The 22,592-nt window shown below is 35.4% G+C and overlaps 1 protein-coding gene across 3 annotated transcripts in view; it reads left to right on the top strand.

The window, feature by feature from the left end:
* CCDC141 (coiled-coil domain containing 141) overlaps window positions 1-21,296 on the top strand; it is a 91,835-nt gene extending 70,539 nt beyond the window's left edge. For 2 of the 3 annotated variants that reach the window (XM_014954481.1, XM_014954482.1), the window contains exons 22-30: window positions 289-398; window positions 2,999-3,106; window positions 3,723-3,794; window positions 7,408-8,294; window positions 10,236-10,408; window positions 18,574-18,728; window positions 18,827-18,956; window positions 19,053-19,218; window positions 20,998-21,296. In XM_014954481.1, coding sequence (XP_014809967.1) covers window positions 289-398; window positions 2,999-3,106; window positions 3,723-3,794; window positions 7,408-8,294; window positions 10,236-10,408; window positions 18,574-18,728; window positions 18,827-18,956; window positions 19,053-19,218; window positions 20,998-21,124 — 1,928 coding nt within the window. In that variant the 3' untranslated portion in view covers window positions 21,125-21,296. The remainder of the gene's footprint in view (window positions 1-288; window positions 399-2,998; window positions 3,107-3,722; window positions 3,795-7,407; window positions 8,295-10,235; window positions 10,409-18,573; window positions 18,729-18,826; window positions 18,957-19,052; window positions 19,219-20,997) is intronic. The other variant, XM_014954483.1, reaches the window with a different exon arrangement.
* Window positions 21,297-22,592: the final 1,296 nt, after the last annotated feature.

Here is a 22,592-nt window from a genome sequence, read left to right as displayed (position 1 = left end):
ACAAGTGGTATTTGACAACTTCCTTAAGCATTTTATTAGCAAAAATGTAGATTGTTATATAAATGCTGTATTTGCAATTGTATTGATTTGTGACTAAAAGAATGAAGGTCATCACAAGTAAGGCTAGTAAGAGGTAGGAAAGCACGTTGCTGCGAATCATAGAACTTCTTCAGCAAAACAAAATACAGAAAGAAATAATTATTGTAGTGTACTGGGGATACAAAGTACATTGATTGTTACAATGTTTGGGGCATTCTGTTCTATTTTCATATTGTTTTACCTTTGTAGGTATTGAAGAAGGAAAGAAGTATGTTGAAAAAGCTGTATTAAAGCACAAAGAAATCATTAATTCTGTTGATGAGTTGTGTAGATCTCTGAGAGAACTTGAGGAGATTAAGGTATTTTTTAATATTCTGAAATTACTTTTTACATTACAATACATTCTGGACAATGTATTGCAACTCCATCAAATTATCAGGCTTAATGTCTGAATAAGTACTTTTAACTGAGGATCATCTACGGTAGTATGAAGCATTTCTTAATTGCTCATTTTTCCATTACCTCAGGTAATGACAATAATGAATCAATTAAGTGCTACTTGTTTGTTCACTAAATATTTCTCCTAGGCTTCTTTTTCTCAACTTCTTTCATAACTGTTTCTGCTTTCAAGTAACCTATAGGGGAACACATCACAATGTCTTTGAGTATCTAGACAAATACTTTTTTTGGACTACTACTTCTCTTGGTAATGTAATGTAGGTTACAGCTAGATCTATAAATCCATACAACTAGGCTTGGCTCCTGATTGGAAGAATAATCCCCAAAATCAAATTGTGTTAAAACCAAAGTAATTTAAATCGTAAAAGCATGATTTAACACATAAATGTTAGAGAAGAACAGCAAGATTTTTATTTTCATATTGTGATAAACTTTTTTAAGTGTAATTTAGAATAACATTAACCGAGGAGGAATTATTGAAGACAGCTGAGAGGGCTAGATTTCTGTAATAAAGACTCAGTCTACTCCACATCCCCCCTCAAAGTAATATGTTAAAGATCTCTCACATGAATCAATAGCTGATGGTTTAATTCTTCTGCAAAGTTGGAAGAGTTAAGATGCTTAAATATCCTGCTTTTGTTGATGTTGAATGTTGTTTCACTTTTCTTTGATGGAATTGCACTGTAAAAACTGATGACCACTGAAATTATCAATTAATACACTTAAAAGCAGCAAGAGATGACAAAAATACAAATGGGTTCCAAAAGTCATTAGATGAATGGAAAAAAGGCTTTGCCTTACACTGTGACCATAACAAAACGTCAATATAAATGCCAATTAGGTTCTCAGGGCCCTCCTCCCAATCCATGAGTTACATAAATGCTGTTATGTGCAGGACAGTAGTTCAGTTTATGTCAGAACAGGGCTTGAACCTTTGATCTCTTTTGCTAACTCAACATATTATGGAACTTTTCAAAAGCAGTGGAATTTCAAAATAATTGTCATGTTTTACTAATTTTGCTAATTGTAAAGTTATCTTTCTTCAACAGAGTTGTTTGGAGAACACTTTTTTTCATGCAGAGCCATTCATAAATACTTTACTGATTATTTTAACCTTTAATTCAGATAATTCTTTTTAAAAAGCCAGTCAAAAGGAGTATCATAAAAAAATGAATTTTCTGCAGTAGAGGATAGTTCTGCAACTTTTTAAAAATGAAAGTAATTTTTTTTTTATATGTATTATTCTGAGATTTTAAAACCAATATTCATTTGGTACATAGGAGTATCACAACAGTTGATGTCTGTGTCTTATGAGGAACACATCATTCAGCAAATTATTGACACAACTAGGTGCTGTGAGTTTGGAATACCATGACTATGAATGCATTTTCAATTCTTGTCGTTTTTAAAGCATAACAAATTAAGGAGAAATGTTGTGTTGCACGATCTTTCCTGATTTTACATGGCTGTTGAATGTCAGAAGAAAACAACTCTTGGATTTTTCAAGTGCAAAATTAAAGACTATGTTTTTGTCAGAAAAAAGTAGATTGAACGTTTCACACAGAATTTTTCACTTGTTTAATGCTAGAATGGAAAATTAATAATGCAGCACTTCCTTAGAAGAACTTATTTAGGAGTCTAACTTTTGGCTGGACAGCTGAAGATGTGAAATGCACAAAATTGTAACTATAAACTTTTGGTATTCCTTATGGTGTGCCACTGTGGTGTTCTTTGGAATCTGTAGATTTCTTCTATGACAGCTTTAAAGGATTCATGAGGTCTTCATAAAATACAGTATGGTTGTTCAGATTTGTGGTATGTAATTACTCTGTAACTAGTTGTGCAGTCTTTGAGTCTTAAGCTAGAAATAAGTATCAGCCAAAAAAGAATGGTAAAGTAGCTCATCTAAAGTACAGTTAACTACATTCAGAGTTGTTATGGAATGTCCAGGTGGAAAGTTGAAGGAGGGAGGAAAGAAGAGCAAATGTAAATTCTGCATTTGTTACGTTTTATGCTTAGAATACATTCTCCCTTCTCCTCCTTTTACATAAATTTGAACATTCAAGAGACTCACAAATATCTCTTCCTTCCCTAAAACTGTTTTCCTGAAATCCTGACTTTTTTCTGGATTTGTTGTTTATCCCCTTTTTTCCAAATAGTGTCACTTTCTATATTTTTTCTTTTCCCTTACTTATGCATGGTACAAATTGGTTAATATTCCACAGATTCTTGACCAATTCTTCAGTCTTTGGTGTCCTATACTTTCTATGCCTTGGAAAAGATCTCATCTTTGAAAAATGTTGTCTTTGTTTGTCTAGGAATGAATGAATCAGGTTTTGCTGCATATTTTTGCCATAAGCAATTTATACCTGTGCTGATGATGGGTTTTAGATAAGATTTTACTTTTTTTCTACTTGTACAGAGCATAAGTCGGTGTGTAGTTAGCAACTGCTACCTTCTATTGAATATAAGCTTACTTAGTTTTATTTTCTCATGGCAGAAAGATGAGTTTTCTGAAGATTTGGTTACTGTTCAAAAAGAAGAGAGAAATGGTCAAGAAGCATGTGAGATTGTTATTAAAGACAAAGCAGAGGAACAAAAGCAGCAGGTTAGTTGTTTGTTTTTTGTTGTTTTGTTTTTTTTTAAACAAGTTCTATTAAATTAAATGTTTTGTGTATTGCTGGAAAGTTTCTTGCTTTTCAGTCTTGAAGCCTCCCTTAAGATTAGTGTCATCAGTGTAGTCTTTTTTTTTTAGTTACCCTTTTTCCTTCTATCCAATCCACATGTTCTTCCCTATGAATTTTATTTTTCTAGACTTCTTTTTGTTTGCCTATGGATCTCTTTTTGTTTTCTGAAATAAAAGTCTTTTCATAATCTTTTACCAATATTCCGTTGGTCCTATTGCCACAGTATTCTTAATGCAGACATCTTTGTGACCGTTCCTCCTTCCTCAAGGGAGAACACTTTCTGCTCTCTCCTTTATAATATCACTTTAGGGAATATAGGAAGAAAAAGAAGAGTCTGCTGTTAGTATTTCCCAGAGCCCCTAATATTCATATAACCCCTAGAGACAAGCTATGAAAGTATTTGATTTACAAGTAATATGCTACACAAGAAGCCTCATAGCTCAGAACTTGAACTAAGTAACAGTGCAAATTATGATTCTTTGAATCATTATGGTCTTCCTCAGAAAAAATAGTGATTTTTAAACATTTTTCTTTCAGCTGTCATCAGTTAAATTGTTGAAAAATTCAGAAGGCATTACTGAGAAGAGGTGTCCTACAAATACTAAACAGGTATTCACTGTTCATGTTGATTTTTTTTTTTAATTGATGAGTGGTGTTGCGTACTCTCAAAGGAATTTTACGCCTTAATTCATTGCTTCTCAAAAGTGATGGATGTTTTTATAGATTGGTGGGCTTTGATTGTCATTACATTTACAGTATTACAAAAACCCAATGCAAAACAAGCACATAATTGCTTCAGTTTTGCTAATTGTGAGTAACAGGAAAGCAGTCATGGCAAAAACATGATGGAACACAACTGCAGCTGTCAGCAGTTCAGGATGACATCATGTCACAGGTAATCTGCTGCACTGTTGGTACAACGCTATACATCAAACAAATAACAACTCAGCATCAAAAAGAAACCTTCGCCCTCACCTCGAAACACTTAACTTACATTTCAGTTGCCAAAGTTTCATGCAACAGAGATCATAAATAAGTGCCAAAGTATGAATTGCATGTGGAGGACAATGCATAAAAGGAAATTAGATTGTGAAAGACTGGTATGCATTTAGAATGATAAAAATCATAGCAGACAAGCATCTTTTATTCATGGATATACAGTAAATGAATATGAATGGTTCCAAATTGTCAATAAATAAATTTAGTCTTAGTAACACAGGCAATTATGAGATGAATGAAATTAATTCCTTTACCTTAAAGAACATTTTGAAGCCTTTGGATTTACTATGTGAAATATTCTGGTAAATTGGAGTGGGTGGTAATATATTTAAGTCTTTAGAAATGTAGGATACATTGGTAACTGATTTAGAGCTCTAAAGTTTCCATTTTGCAAGCTGGTAACATAGACCAATACTTCAAGACATTAATTTGTGATGTTTTATTGAAATTTAACAAACATTAATATACCCTTCAGTTCAATACAGAATTGTCCTGTAATCTGCTGATGAAGCAAAATTGAGCCTAATTACTTTAGTTACCTCCATTCCAAGTCGGTGGGAGTTTCACCATTAAATTGGAGCCCAAATTTCACTCAAAATTTTGTGACTGATCCGAAGACCCCCCCCCTCAGGAGAATCATATCACCCAGCAGATGTCCATAGCCCTGTATGCTATTTTGCTAGGCCACGGTTTTGTCAGTCCTTATCAGACTGTGCCTCAGCTGCCAAGGGGAGAAGTCAAGGGTATGCAAAACAGCAAATATCAGATGTGAAGTATGACAGCTATGGTGCCTCCACTCTTTTCATCACTCCATACTTCACATAAAGAAGTAGCAGGTTCTTCTTACTAGAGCTTTTCTGTCTTCCATTTTGATCCTTTCCGAGGAAAGACCTGGCCCATCCCCAGCCTCTTGTCTAGTGAGCCGGTAGTCTCTAATTTTGTCTATACTCTGCAAGCTAGTTTTGCAGTATTAATTTGCTTCAGTAATAAATATTGCCATCTAAAAAGTGGCCTAGACCTTCTCATGGCATATTCATCCTCATGCTTCTTTGATCCCACGTGGCACACCAGGGCTGAAAGTCCTCATGCTACCAAAGCCTGTTTGACAGGTTGCTTGCTCGCTGCCCACCTAACATTCTTTTCCCCAGCATTTTCCCCAGAGACATTTTCCAGTAATATCTTAAATAACTCTGCTCAATTCTGTGATCTCCAGTTTGGGTGACCCTGAAACTGACAGCACATCCCTGCACTGATATCCTAGATTAGTCACTGGAAGATTTCTACATTGTTGTGGCCTTCCTGTAGTTATCCAAATGTATGCCACTGTGGGTACATGCGTGTAGGTTCCTTCATAGACATAATGAATATGGACCACTGATTTCATTCAGACAGTAGAGACTGACTATTCAGAAATGTTGACCTATGTTTTTTAAATATATCTGCTCAGAATTTAGCATTCTAAATAATCTTTAAACTTCTCAATATTTAATCAGATTTGGTTTATTAAATGTTAGTGCTAGTCACACCAAAGCAGCCAGCATTTACTATTGATGTGCTTATAAAACTTCATTTAAGAAAGACTTGGAAATTTGCTCAGACTTAAAACTGAGAAAGTTACTTAGAACAACACTGATAAAGTTAGAAGACCTGTCCCAAATTTGCAAACTCTAGAAAAATATATTGTATGAATGTATTTAAATTAATCCCTAAAAATAAAATTTTCTTAGTAATAGTTTACAATTAATTAGAACCCCAATAAAAAAAATGGAATACGTGCAAAAGGAAGACGTAACTCAGTATTTATTGTTTTCTGAGTAACTGGAAAGGGGAAAAATGGACACATTTCACATAATTGGAAAGCCAATTATAACTTATCATGTTTATGTCCATGATATATTCATCCTGAAAGACACTTTGGGGGTCAGAGTTAATCAGAGGATGCTTGTGGAAAGCCCATTTAATACCCAGGCTTGAACTTCATCTTACAACTGAACAGACACAGTAAAATCCCATATTTCTTCCAGTCATTCATTCATGGATCTGCCATGAATCATGTGGCTTTGAAAAAAAAATTGTAGTAACTTGGAAAAACATCTATATTAAAGGTACTATACCTACAGAACCAGGGCACATATGAGGTTCTCTTGCTTCTTTTTACTTTATTTTGTTAATTTTGTGCACTGTTTATTAGGTTATATTTAGAGCAAAAAAGCACAAATATGCCACTGCACTTTTCTACTGGATACTGCCAAAGAGACCTGGTTTGGAAAGCAATGATATCCAGTGTATCAGCCAATTGATTTGAGTGAAGAGTTTGTAGGTGATGGAAACATTTTGTGATAGATTACATAATTTTTTTGTATAGAACTCAACAGTGAGAGAATAGCATAAGAAAATATTGTTAACATCTTCGCAGAGAGTGCTGGCATAAATGGAATAAGCCTGAATGTGTAATTACACGTTTATATAAAAATCAAGAGGCAGAGAAGTGATTAATAAATCAGATAATGTCTTTGATGCTTTGTGATTAAAATTAATGAAGTCGTGCCACATCCAATTCTTTTTGAAACATGATGAGAGGAAATTTTTTTAAATTCTGGATCCAAGTTAATACAAAAATAATTTTAACATTGTTTTCTGTTAATGTTTGGACAAGATCTTGAAGCAGCTGGCAAAAAATGAGGGAAATATAAAATGCTTGGACAATATCTTAAAGATGTTGGTTTAATTCTGTAACTCTTGAACATGACTGGTGACTGTCTTTCTCAAAGAATCAAAGTCCAATAACTTGTCTGTTAATATATTTTTATTGCTATATAACTGTTTCCCATTTTGGTGTAATTAGGCCACCTCCTCCTCTAGCTTCCCCTTGCAAATGTGCTTATAAACAGCATCTACAGGAAATCAACAGTTTGTCCTTTGTTTATAAAAAGAGGTAGTTTTTATTTTACTGTTATAATAAATCCTTACCTATAATAGTATGTTAGAATCTATACAAAGAGTTTGAAATTCAAGTTAGCTGCCGCAAAATTTTCTAATGAATTATCTTTTTCCACACATTTCCTCCTGCTTCTCAGAAAACATTAAGCTTAACTAGAAGAAATATTTCAAATATTATTGCTAGCTTCTGCATGAAAAGAAGATGCATAGAATGATAACTCATTCCCTCTCTCTGTTTTTCTTTTTCTTCTTTCCCTTCTCTTCTTTCCCCTCCTAATTTAAGGAGAGGAATAAATTGGCTGCTATTCCAATTATCTGTCCAGCTGGTGAGGATCTTGTTTCACAGGATACAGAGCTGTCATCTTCAGCCAAAGAGGATAGTTTACAGACTGAATTCCTGGCAGAAGAAATACCCTCCGGAGATGAATATGAGTGTATATCACCTGATGATATCTCTTTGCCACCGCTTTCTGAGACACCAGAGTCCAACCTTTTACATTCTGAAACAGAGCTAGAAGAGCAGTGCTGTTGTAGTTCTCATAGTCTGCATGTCAGTTCTTATAGCTTGCAAATGCAGAAAACCTCTAGTATTAAAAAAGTGACGGAAGCATCTGATCTCTTAACAATTTCTGCTTATGCTGATGCTACAAATAATACAATGGAAAGCCCATCAGATCACATTGATAAGTTTTGTATCTCTTCAACAGATTCTCATCCAAAAGTCAGAACAGTATCTCCTTTGACATGTAGCTTACAAGGAGTATCTGAAGCTAGCACTACTTCCTGCACTATAGATGCCAAACCAGTATATAGCATGATGAGTGAAGCGTGCAAAACACATTTGCAACACCTTGAACTTCATAACAGCATGGCAGAAACACAAGAACAATTGCATGACTTGAATAACTGTACTAAAACCCAGGACAGGCTGCATGCTTTGCCTGATGCATTCTCAGGTTTTGTGTTTCAATCAGACACCACCAGAAGCTGTCAGAGGCAGATGGTCACCCGAGAAGAGATTAAAAGTTCATCAGAAAAGAACAGCGTGGCCAGCCTAACTGGACAGGCACCTAACTTCTCCCAGCTTCTGTCTAACAAAACCGTCATGGAAGGTTCTCCGGTAACTTTGGAAGTAGAAGTAACGGGATTCCCAGAGCCTACACTGACATGGTGGGTAGCTTATAATGAGTAGTAGTAAATACACCTATTAGCAAGGCACACTGAACCACTTATAACCAAATTAATTAATCTGTAGACTAGAGTAAATGGCTGGTATCCTTTCTACTCCACATCTCTGCATGATTCCCACCTTCAAAATTGCTTCTGACAATTAACCTACTTGAAATGATCTCTCTGTACCTAATTTTATGAATAATGAGAGCATCAAACTACTCCAAGCACATCCAATGTTTTTTTAAACAAATACGTCATGTAGTTTTCATATTCTGGAATATGACATTCCACTTGTTCAGTAATTTCTTAAAACAAATGCTGACTCCAGATTTAGTGTAAGTAAAATCACCTGCGTTTTCTCAGAATCTTGGCATTATATATGGATGGACAGACACATACATGTGCATGCATGCTGAAATATTTATATAGCCACAACATATACATAGAGACACACATTTATATATATGAGTCAGTTGTTGAAAACTTGAGAGATGTTACAGATTAAAAATACCCCCTAAATGTCTACACTAAGAGAATCAGTTTTATACTCTATATTTGTATGCACTCTTTATCTCTCTCTGAGTTGTTGTATGTCTAATTATATTGCTTTATATTGCATTTGTGAGAAATACAGATGATGCAATATAAGCATCTTTTAAGATGACTTTTTAGAAATTCTATTCCAGAGGGAATAGAGACAGAGGGGCAGGTTTTCAAGATTTTGGTAGTAGTTCTCTATGTGTTGGAATATTTTCCTCAAATTTTACCTCATTTGCAATTTCTCCACTTACTCCGTTAGAATTTCACAATGGAAGCCTTTCTTTTAATGTATTAAAGTTAGATATACCTCTTACTGGAAATGTTTTGATGATAAGATTATTATTGCACATTTAAAGATTTAGGCAAGTTTAAGCTTTTAGTAAGCTGAATTTTCTTCTGTGGCACTGGGAAAAATACTGGACACTATTGTGCTATACTGCGTTGGTATCAATAAAGCTACTTTGTTTTAAATCCTGGTATTCTACACTGAGGAGTATTGTTGGTGAAACAAGGTACTTTCCATTTTATTTTATCATAAGAAAGCATTAATTTAGATAAAAATATATATACACTATTGGTATATGGTCTTTTTAAAAATGACATTCAACTGAAAACATTTTGCATATTAGAATTTAATGAAAATAGAAAAATGGGGTTTCTGTAATTAAAGATTTACCAATACCATGTATTTTGTACTGACGTAGATTTTTTTTTTTGGATATACATGTGGAAAAAAAATTCTGTGTTTTTGTTATGTTAAATGTAGCTTATGCTGAAGCATCATCAGGCAAGAAAAGCCAGAATTTTCTCTTACTTCCAATATGTAAATCTGGAGTCAATACTAATGCATGGTGACAGATCCTCAAGTTTTAGAATATGACACCAGTTCTCTGAAATAACTCCTGATGCATTGTTCTATCCTGTTTGATTATGGGAACTAAGTAAACGTTAAGCAGACCAGGAGGGAACAGGTCCTTGACTGTTCCTCATACTGAAGACACAAGTTCAGAAAGTTTGTATGTTGCTTATGTATCTTAAGAGCTTATTCATGAGTTGAATGTGGATTGACCTTACTAGCAAAAATGTTTCAGCACAAAACTGACGGCCTAGGCCTTCATGCTACTGTCTCCAATACTGCAGTGAGATAACTGTGACTTGTCCATTGAAAACCATTTTTAGAACCACATTTTCTAGTATTAAGACTGTATTATCCAACAATTTGAATTGCTTAAATAGTCATTCATATTTACATATAACTTTAAAACTAAGGAATGATAGCACAGCAGTGAGCTCTATCTCCTGCTCTCAATGTAGTGTTATAGAGGTTGTCTTATTTGCAAAGTTCTGCTTGGCATACAGTGATATAAATCTGACTTGAAAACTGACTCTCTGCTTCAGGTACAAGAAGGGCCAGAAACTGACTGCAGATGAGCACTTAAAGCTTTTACAAAAGGAGACAAAGCATACTTTGTTCATTCAGAAGGTGTGTGATAAAGATGCTGGCCTCTATGTTGTTCGGGCTAAAAATTTGAACGGCACTATCTCATCAAGTGCCATTCTCCACGTGAAAGGTAACAGGCCACCTATTACAAGAATAGATTGGATAATGCTGTGTGTCATCTATATTAGCATATCACTAATATACTGGCTATTCACAAAATAAGTACAATATTGACTGCACTGGACTTAATTCTCACATGCTAAGACAAGATTAAATTTATTTTCTTCTGCATCTTTCACAATCTGTACCAAACCACTTTTATGTCATACTCAATATATTGCTCATTTCTTTAATACCCGTATTATGTGTTTCTTTTCCTTTCTCATGGTGATGTTGAGATAAAGAAGTTACAAAGGTTTTCTAGAATTTGAGGCAGAGTTTTGCTTTCTAAAAATGTAGGCATTACAAAGCGTTGGAAACAGTTTTAATGATTATAGGTATTAAATGTCAAGAGACACCCAGGTGGAGTGCTGAGAACAACTTATATAATATACCTTTTTTGGGGAGAGAGTGTTGAAATATTTTTTAAATATTGAATATATTATTTTGAACTACATTTTTCTCATATACTTTAAAAAAACTTTCATTTGTAGGATAAAGCTTCTTAGTAAAGAAATTGTACCATTCGTGATTGCACTGGCAGAGATCAGATTTAGATCTGTCAAAGCCCAACAGTAGTTCCAATAGAGTTGTGATCGTTTGTGCCACAAAGATTTCACCCAGAATCATCAGGATTTGTGTAAGTGGCACGTAGCATACAGTAGACCAAAACCCCCAAATGTTTAAAAATTGAGATGTTCTAATGTATCTATCTGCTTAGGCAGGTGCTTGTGATACTTTGCCTTCTTCTGTAATTAAAGATATAAATATTTCTAATAATCCACTAAATTATTAGCATAAAACCAGAAAGATAGTAGTTTATGAAGTAAGCATTTGTGAATGTTTAAAAATTTTTAACATACTGATTTCAAACAAGTCAACCAAATTGGGGAGATACTTAAAAATGTATTCATATAACCTCATTTGTTTTATTTCCGTCAAATAGAATTCTCCTATAACTTCAAAGCAGTAAATTCAAACCAGGACTTTGTTCACCTACATACTGCATTTCATACTTCACAAAGACAACCACAATTATTTTTTTTTTTTTTTTTAATTAAAGTAGCAATTTGTTTAAGCATTTTATAACAACAACATAAAAGTGCCAGTGGAAGACTTCATTTATAAATCCTCAAATGTAACTTGACTTTTTAGCTCCAGTACTTCTTGTCTTTGTAGAGTAAAAACAATTGAAAAACAGCTACGTGATTTTTCCTGCATCTTTGATTTGCAACTTTTGTATTACAACTGTGTTACTGTGAAAAATTTATAGAGAGGAATTAGTTACTTTCTCTTGCATAATTTGCTGAAATGAAATATACCTTTTACTGTGTAGCATGCTATGAGCAGAATATATATTGCAAATTGCCAGGGGTCAGTGAGATTGAAGACTGACATTTAGATATTTTGGCCCAGTGACTGCAACTTTATTAAAATTCCTGTAACTTTGAAACAGGAGAAGTTATCAAGGGAATATAACCTCACAGCAATACGAGAGGGAGCAGGAGGAGGAGGTTGTGGGCAGATGGGGGAACCAATTAAATTCTAACTAAAATTGGTATTGCTCTTGATGAACAACTTTCTAAGTTCCATCATCTCCCAAAAATGTTGATTCATAATAATCCTCTCAGGTATAAAACTCAGTTATTTTCCTAAAGTGTACTTTCCATTTCACAATAAATCTAATTTTAATAATTAGTATGATTTTGAATGTTTCAATTTTCATAAAAGTAAAATTCAGTTTAGTGTTTTTATGCCCTTGTGATTTTATATATGGTTGTTATAAGTATACTTTCAGTGAGCAAGCTGACTTGCAGAAGTGATACATTAAGCAATATTGTGGTAAGAACAAACCAAAGTGCCACTCCTACTTGCTGTAAGGTTTTGCCTGCTGCAGAACTGCCAGTGCTTGATAACTTTATCCTGTTCATAACTAATTTTCCATTTGAAAATGAGTTTTCTATGTGACGCCTGCCCTTCAATACTCTATTTTTACTGAAAGTTGTCATAATTCAAAAATTAAAATTAATTATGGATGTTCTTTTAACTTGGTTTTTTGTTTTTCCATATAACTTTAAGTAATACTCAGGTCACTTTTAAAGTCATTTTTGCCTTCAATATTTAGACTGAGGAGTGAAAGCAGAGATGTTTTCTTTCTTCTTCTGCCTTGCCTCTGCCAGAATGAGGCCTTTAAATTAAGCATTAACTGTCATAAGCCTTGTGACAGAGAGAGTCGTTGTAGCTCTACAGATGCGGGGCTCAAAGCTGCATCTCTGTTTTGACTTTTGGATCCTTCATCTTGAAAACTATAGAATGTTCAGTGCTAGAATGGTCATTGTTCTTGTCCATTTTATATGGTCAGTACGCGAGTTCAGAGATATGCATCTGACCTTTTTGGTTGGAGGAGGGACATTTGTTGAGTAAAACAACTGTGAAGTGAGTCTCAGTCCTTCAGAGAGCAAGGCGAGAGCTATCATTCCACCCCTGCTTAGGAAAAATTGTCCCAAACTCACTTGTAGTTCTACCAAAGCAGGAGAGAAAGATGTGAACTTTTCATCATGTCATAGAGCAGGAATTGGAGGTAGCTTGGATCTAGACTTGTAGTTGGATCTTATTGCTTGCTTGCACTTACAGAAGGACTGCTTGCTGTTTATGATATTCAGCTCTACAAGTTATGGCAACAAAGGGACACAGAACTACTGGACAGGTGTACACAGATTGTACCTCCTGATTTACGTCCAGGCTCCTAGAGTATTACAAAGGAGCAGGCATGCAGACCTTTTCCCTCATACACATTTGCATTAAATCCATTAACTTCATTTAACCATCTTTAGAACAAGCAGGAGAGATGTCGGTTGCTTGCATTACCTGAGATTTGACAGCCAGAATACAAGGTCAGTTTACAAAATTGTGTAAGAGTAAGAGATGCAGCTTTGAATCCTAGTGGGATTTATTCTGTCTTTTTATTAATATTATTTAGAAGGTAACCAGTGATATAGCCTTTTATTGGAGTTTGGCTTACATTCCCAGTTCCCAGAATAACAAGGAGGACTCTAAGAGGGGAAGAGTTAAAAAGTAGCCTCAGAGAGAGAGCAAATTTTATTCCAGCATTTACAAATCTGTGCTGCAAATGCCTATGAACAAGCATATTCTGCCTTTAGTAAAATTCTGAGGATGTATCATGCTGCAACTGTCTAATTGAGTATACTTATGTTTTTTCCCCCCCAGCAGAAAAATATTTATCAATACAATGTTGATTGTGTTTCTTCTGAATTAGGGTTGAAAAAGTTCATGAAATCACTCTTGTTGGTAAAGTTTGTATTTTCAGTATCTATTTTTCTGTTTTTTCATCATATTTTGAAAGTACTATTGATAGTTCATGTAGTGAACAAGACATAAAAATAGTTTATCTCAATGGACGTTTTATTTGAGACTTGATTTGGTATTATATGCTCCAAGAAGTCTTTCCAGGTGAGGAAGCTTTATTGACAGGATGCCTCTGTAACTGTTCATTGCTATGATGTGGTGTTGAAACAGCACCTGTGCTCCATTTTATTGGCTGGAGAAGGATAATTTTACACCACTTGTATCTAGAAAGTCACTAAAGGAAAGCTGCCTTCTGCCCACAAAACTACAAAAGCAGAACAGCATTGAAATGCCACGCTTGGTGAGTTTAATACTAATTTTCCAGCTTGAACCTTAAATGTTTGTTGTAACTGACAAATTAGCCCAGATTTCAACATAGCCTCAAAGAGAAAAAGATGTCAAGGGTGTCAAGACAAAACAAAATTATTCCACTGGGGAGGGTAGATTAATGCAGAGTTCTTTGTACACCCTGATTAAAACTATATGGGTCTAAAGCTTACATGGAAGGTCCCTATATCTTACCTGTCATCCAGGGAAGCCAGCTGGCTTTCTAAGGAAAATGACCCTCTGTCTTGCTGTTCAGTTCAAAAGCAGCTGAAGTGGCTTACGATCTGCTCCTGTGCCAGTGCATCAACTTTCATTATTACTCAAATGTGTAATCTGTGAAAGGTAAGCTTCCTACTACTGGACTAAATCCCGGAATTGAGTTCCTATTTAAATGTTAGATAAGATCTTCCAAGTTTGACTAGTGAGAAGAGAGTGAGATTCAAATGAATCCAACTTTTAAAATCTAAGTGTGCTATTATTTTGAAAAGTACTTATAACATCCATGCTATTGCTATATAACAGACATTGTTTGTTACACTTTTCCTCTGAGAATTTGAATGTTTCTGTGCATTTTGGGTTAACAAAACTTGATTTTGTGAGTATGGTATTGCATCTACTTTAAAATGGGAATAGTTCTAAATACGCGGTTTCTAAGGGGTATGTGGATTCCAGCCACATTTTTAATTGCTGCAAGAAACAAGATTAAAAAAGGGGAGATTAGGGATACCAGCTACACAGCAGAATGCTGAAAGTCTCCTGGTTTTAATGTTTTGCTTTTTAAGCAAAGGTGTAATCAATGCTGATTGCTGCTGTGTTGGCAGTCTGGGTTTAAATACTCTTTATTTAAGGATTATAACGAATGCCCCCCAAAAATTGTAGGAAAATTCCTGCTGTTTTTTGTTCAGATAATCCTTAAAAAAAAATAAGAGTGACAGTGAGACAGTGACATAATCTCATGATACACTAATACTTCTCTGAAAAAAACCCACTCATTCTGTTTCAGCAGTAATTTCAACTTAATGTGTCTCCCCCCTTTTTTTAATAGTTCATGTTGTGCACATTTCACTTCCTCCTCCTTTTAATCACACTGTAGAAGCAGGGCATACATCTAGGTGTTTGTATTGTTCTGGTTCTGCTACTTTCTTGTTTTACAGTGCTGAGTTCCTCTCATCACAGTCACAGTTTTGAATCTATAGTTACTGCAAGACCCAAAATTATTTGCAACTTCCTGATTGCTCTCTTAAAGAGCAGCTATAAAGCTAAATCTTTCTAGTCTTACAACAAAAATATTATACTTAGGCATATTACTAACCTAGCCTCCCTTCCTCCTTCCCCATATGCAGACACCCATTAAGAAAGCAAGGGGTGAATGAGATTGCCTGAATACAAGATAGAGAGTTGCGTGAAGGGGTATTTACACATGGTGAATACATTGGGGGGGGGGAAGGGGGAAGGGATTAATTATTTTCATTTTTCAAAAGAAGCAGCCTGTCTGAGGGCCCAAGTATGAGTCAGTAGGCACAGGGAGAATGAGGCATTCCCCTGCTTGGCTTTGGATCAGATGTGGCTGGAGCTGCAACGGAGAAGTTGGCTTCCTCTCAAATGACTGGTAAGGTAGGCCTATTTCTGGACCTTTCTCTGGAGACTTTGCTGGGGTAAGCTAGTAATTTTTGTGTGTGTATATCTTTTGTGGCTTAGAGGAGCTTTGCCTTTAAAAATTATTGCTCACCCTTACTTTAATGAGGCTATGCCATGGTATTCAAGGAGACTGGAGCTCTGGACTATGGATATTTCAGATCAATTGGGTCATGAGACGCACTTGGTATTCCTTAGTAAAATTCCTTCTGATTATTGTTCAGAGATTTTGTCTCAGTCAAGCTACCAACACAAAGTGCAGTATCTTAATTTAGAGCAAAGCTGAGCAAATCCAAAATCTCTGAGCAGTATAGTGTGAATCTCAGTCTAGCCTAAATTTTTAGAGAAAATAGGGGAAAGTTCATAAACTTGCTAGTGTCACATTTGAAGACATCTGAGGTTGGAAATTAAGTGCCTAGACTAAATAGATTTAGAATAACCATGAAGCAAAGTAATGAAAAATGGCTGCTGAAAACAATTTGGATTGATCTGGTCCTGCCTGTGTGAGAGAGACTTGGGGCAGGAGTGAAAGCTGTGTGACAAAGCCAGATGTAGATGATTTCTCCACCTTTTGTTTTGTTCCAATCTGCTGAGTTTTCGCTGCTGGTTCTACTGGTTCCTACAAATAACTTATGTAATGTTTAATATTTGGCAAACTTTTTATCTGAAGTCATCAGAGTGGGATTTCAGTACCACTGACTACCTGAAAGTTGTTGTCAGAGGATAAACACTTCTTTTACAGCAGATTTTGTTTCCCTGTTGAGTTTTAGCCTGTGCCTTAAAGAGTTGTATTAACTGTCTCTTCATGGTTTTCTTTACACATACTTTTGCCTTTGCTCTCTAGAAACCAGTCATTTTAGTTTTTATGTTCTGCTGACTTACTGATACAAGATCAAGATGGGGTCTGATTGTTATCACCATTCCACTCAGTTTATTTTTTTAATTTATTTTTCATTTAAATGGTAAAAAAGTCCTGGTATGAGCTGCAGCCTGACTTCTCAAGGTAATATGAACCACACAAATAATGGAATTCAGCCAAAAATATTACAAGGAGTGGCTGATGACCCCTTAACATTTTCCACTGGAATACAAGCTAATCATGCACTGTTTGTGATTTGCCAGCTGCCTGCAATGAGGAGGCAAGGATGTAAGCTTGGTTCTCTTGCTTAAGTGAAGCTGCAGATCCCAAATTTCTGTGCTTCAGGTGCATGTAATGCAATGGCAGTGGCAGCTTGTGCATGCTAACTTTCAACAGCCAAGAACTGAATTGTTTGAGCTGCAGGACTGGCTAATAGAGAGCTTAGGTTAGCAGGGCTATGAGAAAGTACAACTCAACCTACTTCTGCTCTATATTATGGCCTAAGTCCTACAGTACATGAGAAATGTAAAAACAGCTAAGCTTGAAAGCTTATTGCAAGTAAGAGCTCACCTAAGTAGTGAATTTATTAATACAGTGGGTGAAAATGTCTGCCTCACCATGGTGACAGTCCCATATTTGGAAATGAACCAGGGGCTCAATATGTTTAGGTTTAGAAGGTGGACACCTTTGTGAGACATGTTGATTTTTGTTTCACGATAGCATAAAGAAATAATTTTCATCCTAAAACAGTGTAGTAATGCTGGCACAGTTGAAAGCAGTGTCAAGCTCTGTTATTTGTCATACATGTCAATACATTTCTGTTTCTGGGAAGGCCAGTGATTACTTCTGGTAAATATTATGGACACATGGTACAATTTATAGCAAAGAGGAATGCGAAGACATTCTTTATATGATAGGAATGCAAAATGTTCATTTTTGTTGTAATATATGTCTTTGTGTGTCCTTCTGTGTGTTAACATCCACTGCTTTGGATTCCTTGTGTCAACACTACTTAGTTGAGTTTTGAGGCAGTCTTTTTTACTGCGGCCCTGGAGGTGGAATATATGTGGAACCTCAAGTAGCAGTACAGTAGTCCAGTAAAACCACCTTTAAAGCTCATTAAGTTACATGTCACATGAAGCAATGCTTTGATTCAGTAAAAGCTGATGCTCATGACTAACATTTCTTCAAACAATTTTGATGGGTTAATTTGTATTGGCCAGGCCTTGTAGTGGCTCACGTGTCATCTGTCCTCCCACAGTGGGCATGAAGCCAGCACAAACTCAATCCCATGTGCTCTGGATATTGCAGCACAAATGCAGTTGCTAGCCTATCCTTGATCTGAATCAGATTAGTACTGGATGTTCTAGTAGTACATGGTTTCAGTATCAGTGATGGACAAAATAATGATCTTGATCAAAATGGTACAGAGGCTGCGTTCTGGCCTTCGTGATTGTTGCAAATATAGATCAATCTTGTTTTAGTTTTTTTCAATAACATTTTTTTGACTATAACAATAGGGAAAAAAGTGAAGAAAGATTGTGACAACAATTCACTAAATGCAAAAGTTTGCTCTCTTGACTTTGTCACTTTAAATTTGTGTGAAATATTTACATTTCCACTTTCACTGAAACACAATAATCCACATAGACTTGCCTACTACCTACACAAAGAATATGATTCTTTAGCATTACCATGGAACTAATATCACTATGTGAGTGCATGAAATTCTTGGGTGCTTAATATCCATGTGTTTCAAAAACTTTATATTGTATAAGTAAACAATGTCTGCCCACTGTCTTGCAAAGAAGTCATCCTGAGCTCTAGGCATCAATAAATACTCTCTTCATCATGCAATGTGGCGAACTTTATAATTATGAGAAAATAATTTTTTCTTTAGTTTCTTTAGGTTGTGCCTTTTAAAATACAGTGAATTTTTTTTTTTTCAGTACAAGGAATACAGCCAAACTTCATACATAAGTTTGGACATACAACTCTACAAGAAGGAGAAGATTTAATCCTGCATTGCACTATACATGGAAAGCCCAAACCAGATGTCTGCTGGATGAAGGATGATATCCAAGTGGTATCTGGAGACATCAGCGTATGTTTTAATGTTCATGAAACATTTATTGGGAGAAAGATAATATATTTTGGTTTATGCTACTAATGATGTCCTATGTATGCTCTGTTGTTTTACAGATTGAGAAATTAGGAGATACCTATTACCTTTTAAAAAGAAATGTAGTCCTTGCTGATACTGGGAAATATATGTGTGTTGCCAGGAATGAAATTGGAAAGGCACACTGTTCTGCTTTCGTAACAGTGATAGGTAATTCATCCTACCAGCTGTGTGTTTTTAGGCATGTTGTTGCCATATTAAATGAGCACCTTGTTTCCACTTACTAATGTACATATTTTATTTCAGGGAAAAATAAAACCCCAGAAATTTCTACTGTAACTCAGGCTAAATCAGAATGGGAAGATGGCTACTTTTCAGAAGAAGTGAATGTCACCACAGCTGAGCTAGTACAAGCCCATACCACACATTGTGTGCAAGATCAAAGGCTGGTGGCTAAACATCTCCCAGTAAGGTAACTTGCAGTTTATTCTGTGTTACACCTGGTAATACTTCAATAGCTGTAAGGACCTTAATTTACAAAGCAAACATCAAACAATTTTCCTAGTCTTATGAATTTTTTCATAACGTAAATGAAGTGCATAATTTGTGATTGCCTTTTACACTTTATTCTTCATCAGAAGATATGCAACTCTGTTAGATGAAAGATCTTGTAATACAGTAGAAAATGAACGTTATGCAATAAGATGAATGATGCAAAATAATTTTTTTCAAATCTAGGTATCTTAATTTAGATATTAATGTAAGATTGAACAGCTAAAAGAAACGAAGTATTTCAGGAGTTCAAGCTAATAGAACCACATGAACATGAAGTTTCAATAACAGACTATGTAAACAAAGTTTTATACTTTCTACTAAGTATCTTATTTAGAAGAATAAGTAACAGTCCTAATAGCACAGGGACAGTCATTGTTCATTAATTGATTAAAGATGAAAAAACTCCCACTGTGCAATCTCAGACAATTACATGAGATACCTGAAGTTGATAGTCATTGTGGTGACTTCTTGCACAAGGTTAAATCTTGCCTTCTGAATTTAGACTCTGAGAGCCTACTGAAGGTCATGGTGCTACAACTGCCTGTCTTTTGAGTAGTGTATTCAGGGATGAGAGAGTTTTTATATCCTGTGACTGTTACTAATCTGGTTTACTCTACTCTTAGTTCATCATTTCACTGGAAGCATCAGATAAGATGAGGTGATGTAGGTGGGGGTTAGGAAAAACTTGTGCACAAAAAAATTAGACTTGTCATCAGAGGTTTTCAGCAGAAAATACCTAAACAAATCAATTAATAATGTTTATTATACAACTCTGAAATTGGTAAGACTGGTTCATGGAAAAAAGCTGTTTTCATGATACAGTAAAACAGCTTTCTTTCTAGAAAGTATGTGGATCAATGTAATGCAGAGGAGGCTCCAGGATTTAAAGAAGTGGTGGTTAATATGGCCTGGAAAAGCGGTTGAGAATTTGAGGTATTGCTGTCAGGCTAGTCTTTCGCAGTCTGCTCAAGGTGTTAAGTCTGTACTGGTCACATGAAGATGCATTTGTTGGCTAAAAGTGTCTGAGTATTTTCTGAACTTTTCAAACATAGTGAATTCTATGACAAAAAGCCATAGAAAAAAGAAAGAACAGTGTTCTTTTGTCTTTAAGTTCCTGATGTTTGTCTATCTAGGCATAGAGCAATATGTAAAAGGAAAGGAAAATTATTGCATATGTTGATTCAAAAGCTGTTCTCATTTCATCAAGAGCTGCCTGCACACTTTCCCTCATGTGCAGCTGATCAAGCATTAATCCCATATATTTTGTTCACTTTTTTTTCTGGATGGCTGTGAGATGACAGATATTCCAAAGCAAAAAAAAATAAAACAAACAAACAAACAAAAAAAAAACCAACCCCAAAAAATCAAACGCAAGATCATGTTAATTTTACTTAGGGCATATAGAGAATTCGGTATGATTAAAACAAAAAAATCATACAGAAAGGTGAAATTTCTCCTCATTTTTCTCATTCTTCTGTTCTTTATAACTAAAGTGCCCTCTGGTTATTTGTTATTGTTAGTAAGATGAGTTTAAGGATATTTTATGTTCTGTCTAAAATCACTGTTTGTTTGATCTCTAACCTCGTATTGTCTCAAGACCATACAGAACATTCTATACCAACCGCTACAGTGTTGCTTATGAAAGGGAATGCTGTAGCTGCCACCATTAAAAATATTAACTGATCTTTTTGAACAGGTTTAAAGAGAAACTCTGGCTTCAAGGAGTGTATCTTGAACTTGAGAGGCCACAAGAGATTCGCTTCAATTTGGAACATGATCCTGTTCTTCCCCTGCCTTCTGCAGAGGATCAGAAAATGGACTGAACTGCATGATGCAGGGTGTTCATGTTGTTTGCTGTGTCCTTTAGTAGATATTGGCCATGTGTGAGAAGATGAATCTTTGAGTGCTCTTCAATTTATATCTAGGTAATAATTTGTATTTGATTTCTTTATAAATAAATCATTAATAAAATTCAGCTGTGCATACTGTTTATTAGATGGTGATTTCTAATTTTTTGCAGTTGTGTTCTTCTTTGTTGGACAAATATAACAGAAGAAAAAGATGGAAAAAAGAGACACTAGCCTTTAAAATTACACATCTCCTTGGTGATTCATCAGTACCCACTGTTTTATTCTTCTACAAATTTCATCAATGCCATCAGTTCCATCAGTAGTTCTTCCTACTAGCTTATATAGAGAATTCAGACACAAACAAATGAGGACTTAAAACCGAATGAGTTTAGAACTACAGAATTCTCTGGTTTATTAAATACAGTGTTGATTACCTTATTTCTAACAGCTTTGAGACATTTTGAGGTGACTGGGCACCACTATTATTAGTGGTTACTAATAATAGCAAACTTTGTCTAATGCATGCTTAGTACCAAGAATGTCTTCAGGGAAGAGAGAGTCTCTTTAAGGTAGCATAATGGAGAATTCTTCTATACTTTCTGCTTTCCCAATGATAGAGTTCCTCGACCCACAGCATCCATTCAGAATATAGAGAAAACATGAACTGAAATGGAATGTTTTGGACTATAGTGCAGTCATTAGCGTGATGAAATTTTTGTCTCCATCTCTTGAATTCAGAGTCTAGGTGTCTTTTTCACTTCACAGCCATTTTAGATGGCTGTTTGACTGACACAATAACTAACGGAACATCCAGTTAGACTACGATAACTTCTTAAGCTCGATTCTTCTGATTCAGATTTACAAAGTCCTATCTAACTAATGATTCATATGCTACTCTGACTTGTGCTTCAGTGCACTGAATGGTGTGGATTGGCCAATACCACAGGTACATGTGTATTGTGCAATTGTCTATTGTCTAATGTTTTGTCATTCTTTATATGAACACTAATTAGGCCTGCACTGGGTTTGTATACCAGAGCAATGCACTCACACTTCTCACAGACAGCAGATAGGGGTTTAAGCAGTGCGGCATCTGTGTGCTTCATCCAGGCAGTTGTCATCTGTGCAAAACTGGGACTGAAATAGCATTTTTAAGAGTTGCTTAAATCATAATGCCAAAAACATTAAACATTTGTCTCCAACAAGATGCAGGTTGGCTGGTAGAAACTTAAATTTGCCTCCAAATTAAAGTACAGGCATAGAGAGGAAATGAGCTGGAAAAAATATCATGTACATGTCTTCACCTGATCACATAAATCACTTGCTTGACATTATGGAAAAGTCAATGGCATCCTGCCCACCAAAAAGTCACAAGGCTGTGTATATATGCACATAAATATAGTAGCTGAGGACTGAGGTTCTTGCTTCGCTTATTTACCCT

This window comes from Calidris pugnax, unplaced genomic scaffold (assembly GCF_001431845.1).
Source record: "Calidris pugnax isolate Ruff unplaced genomic scaffold, ASM143184v1 scaffold103, whole genome shotgun sequence".
Lineage (NCBI taxonomy): Eukaryota > Metazoa > Chordata > Aves > Charadriiformes > Scolopacidae > Calidris > Calidris pugnax.
Note: the sequence above shows the minus strand (reverse complement) of the source record. Positions and strands in the feature narration are given on the sequence as shown.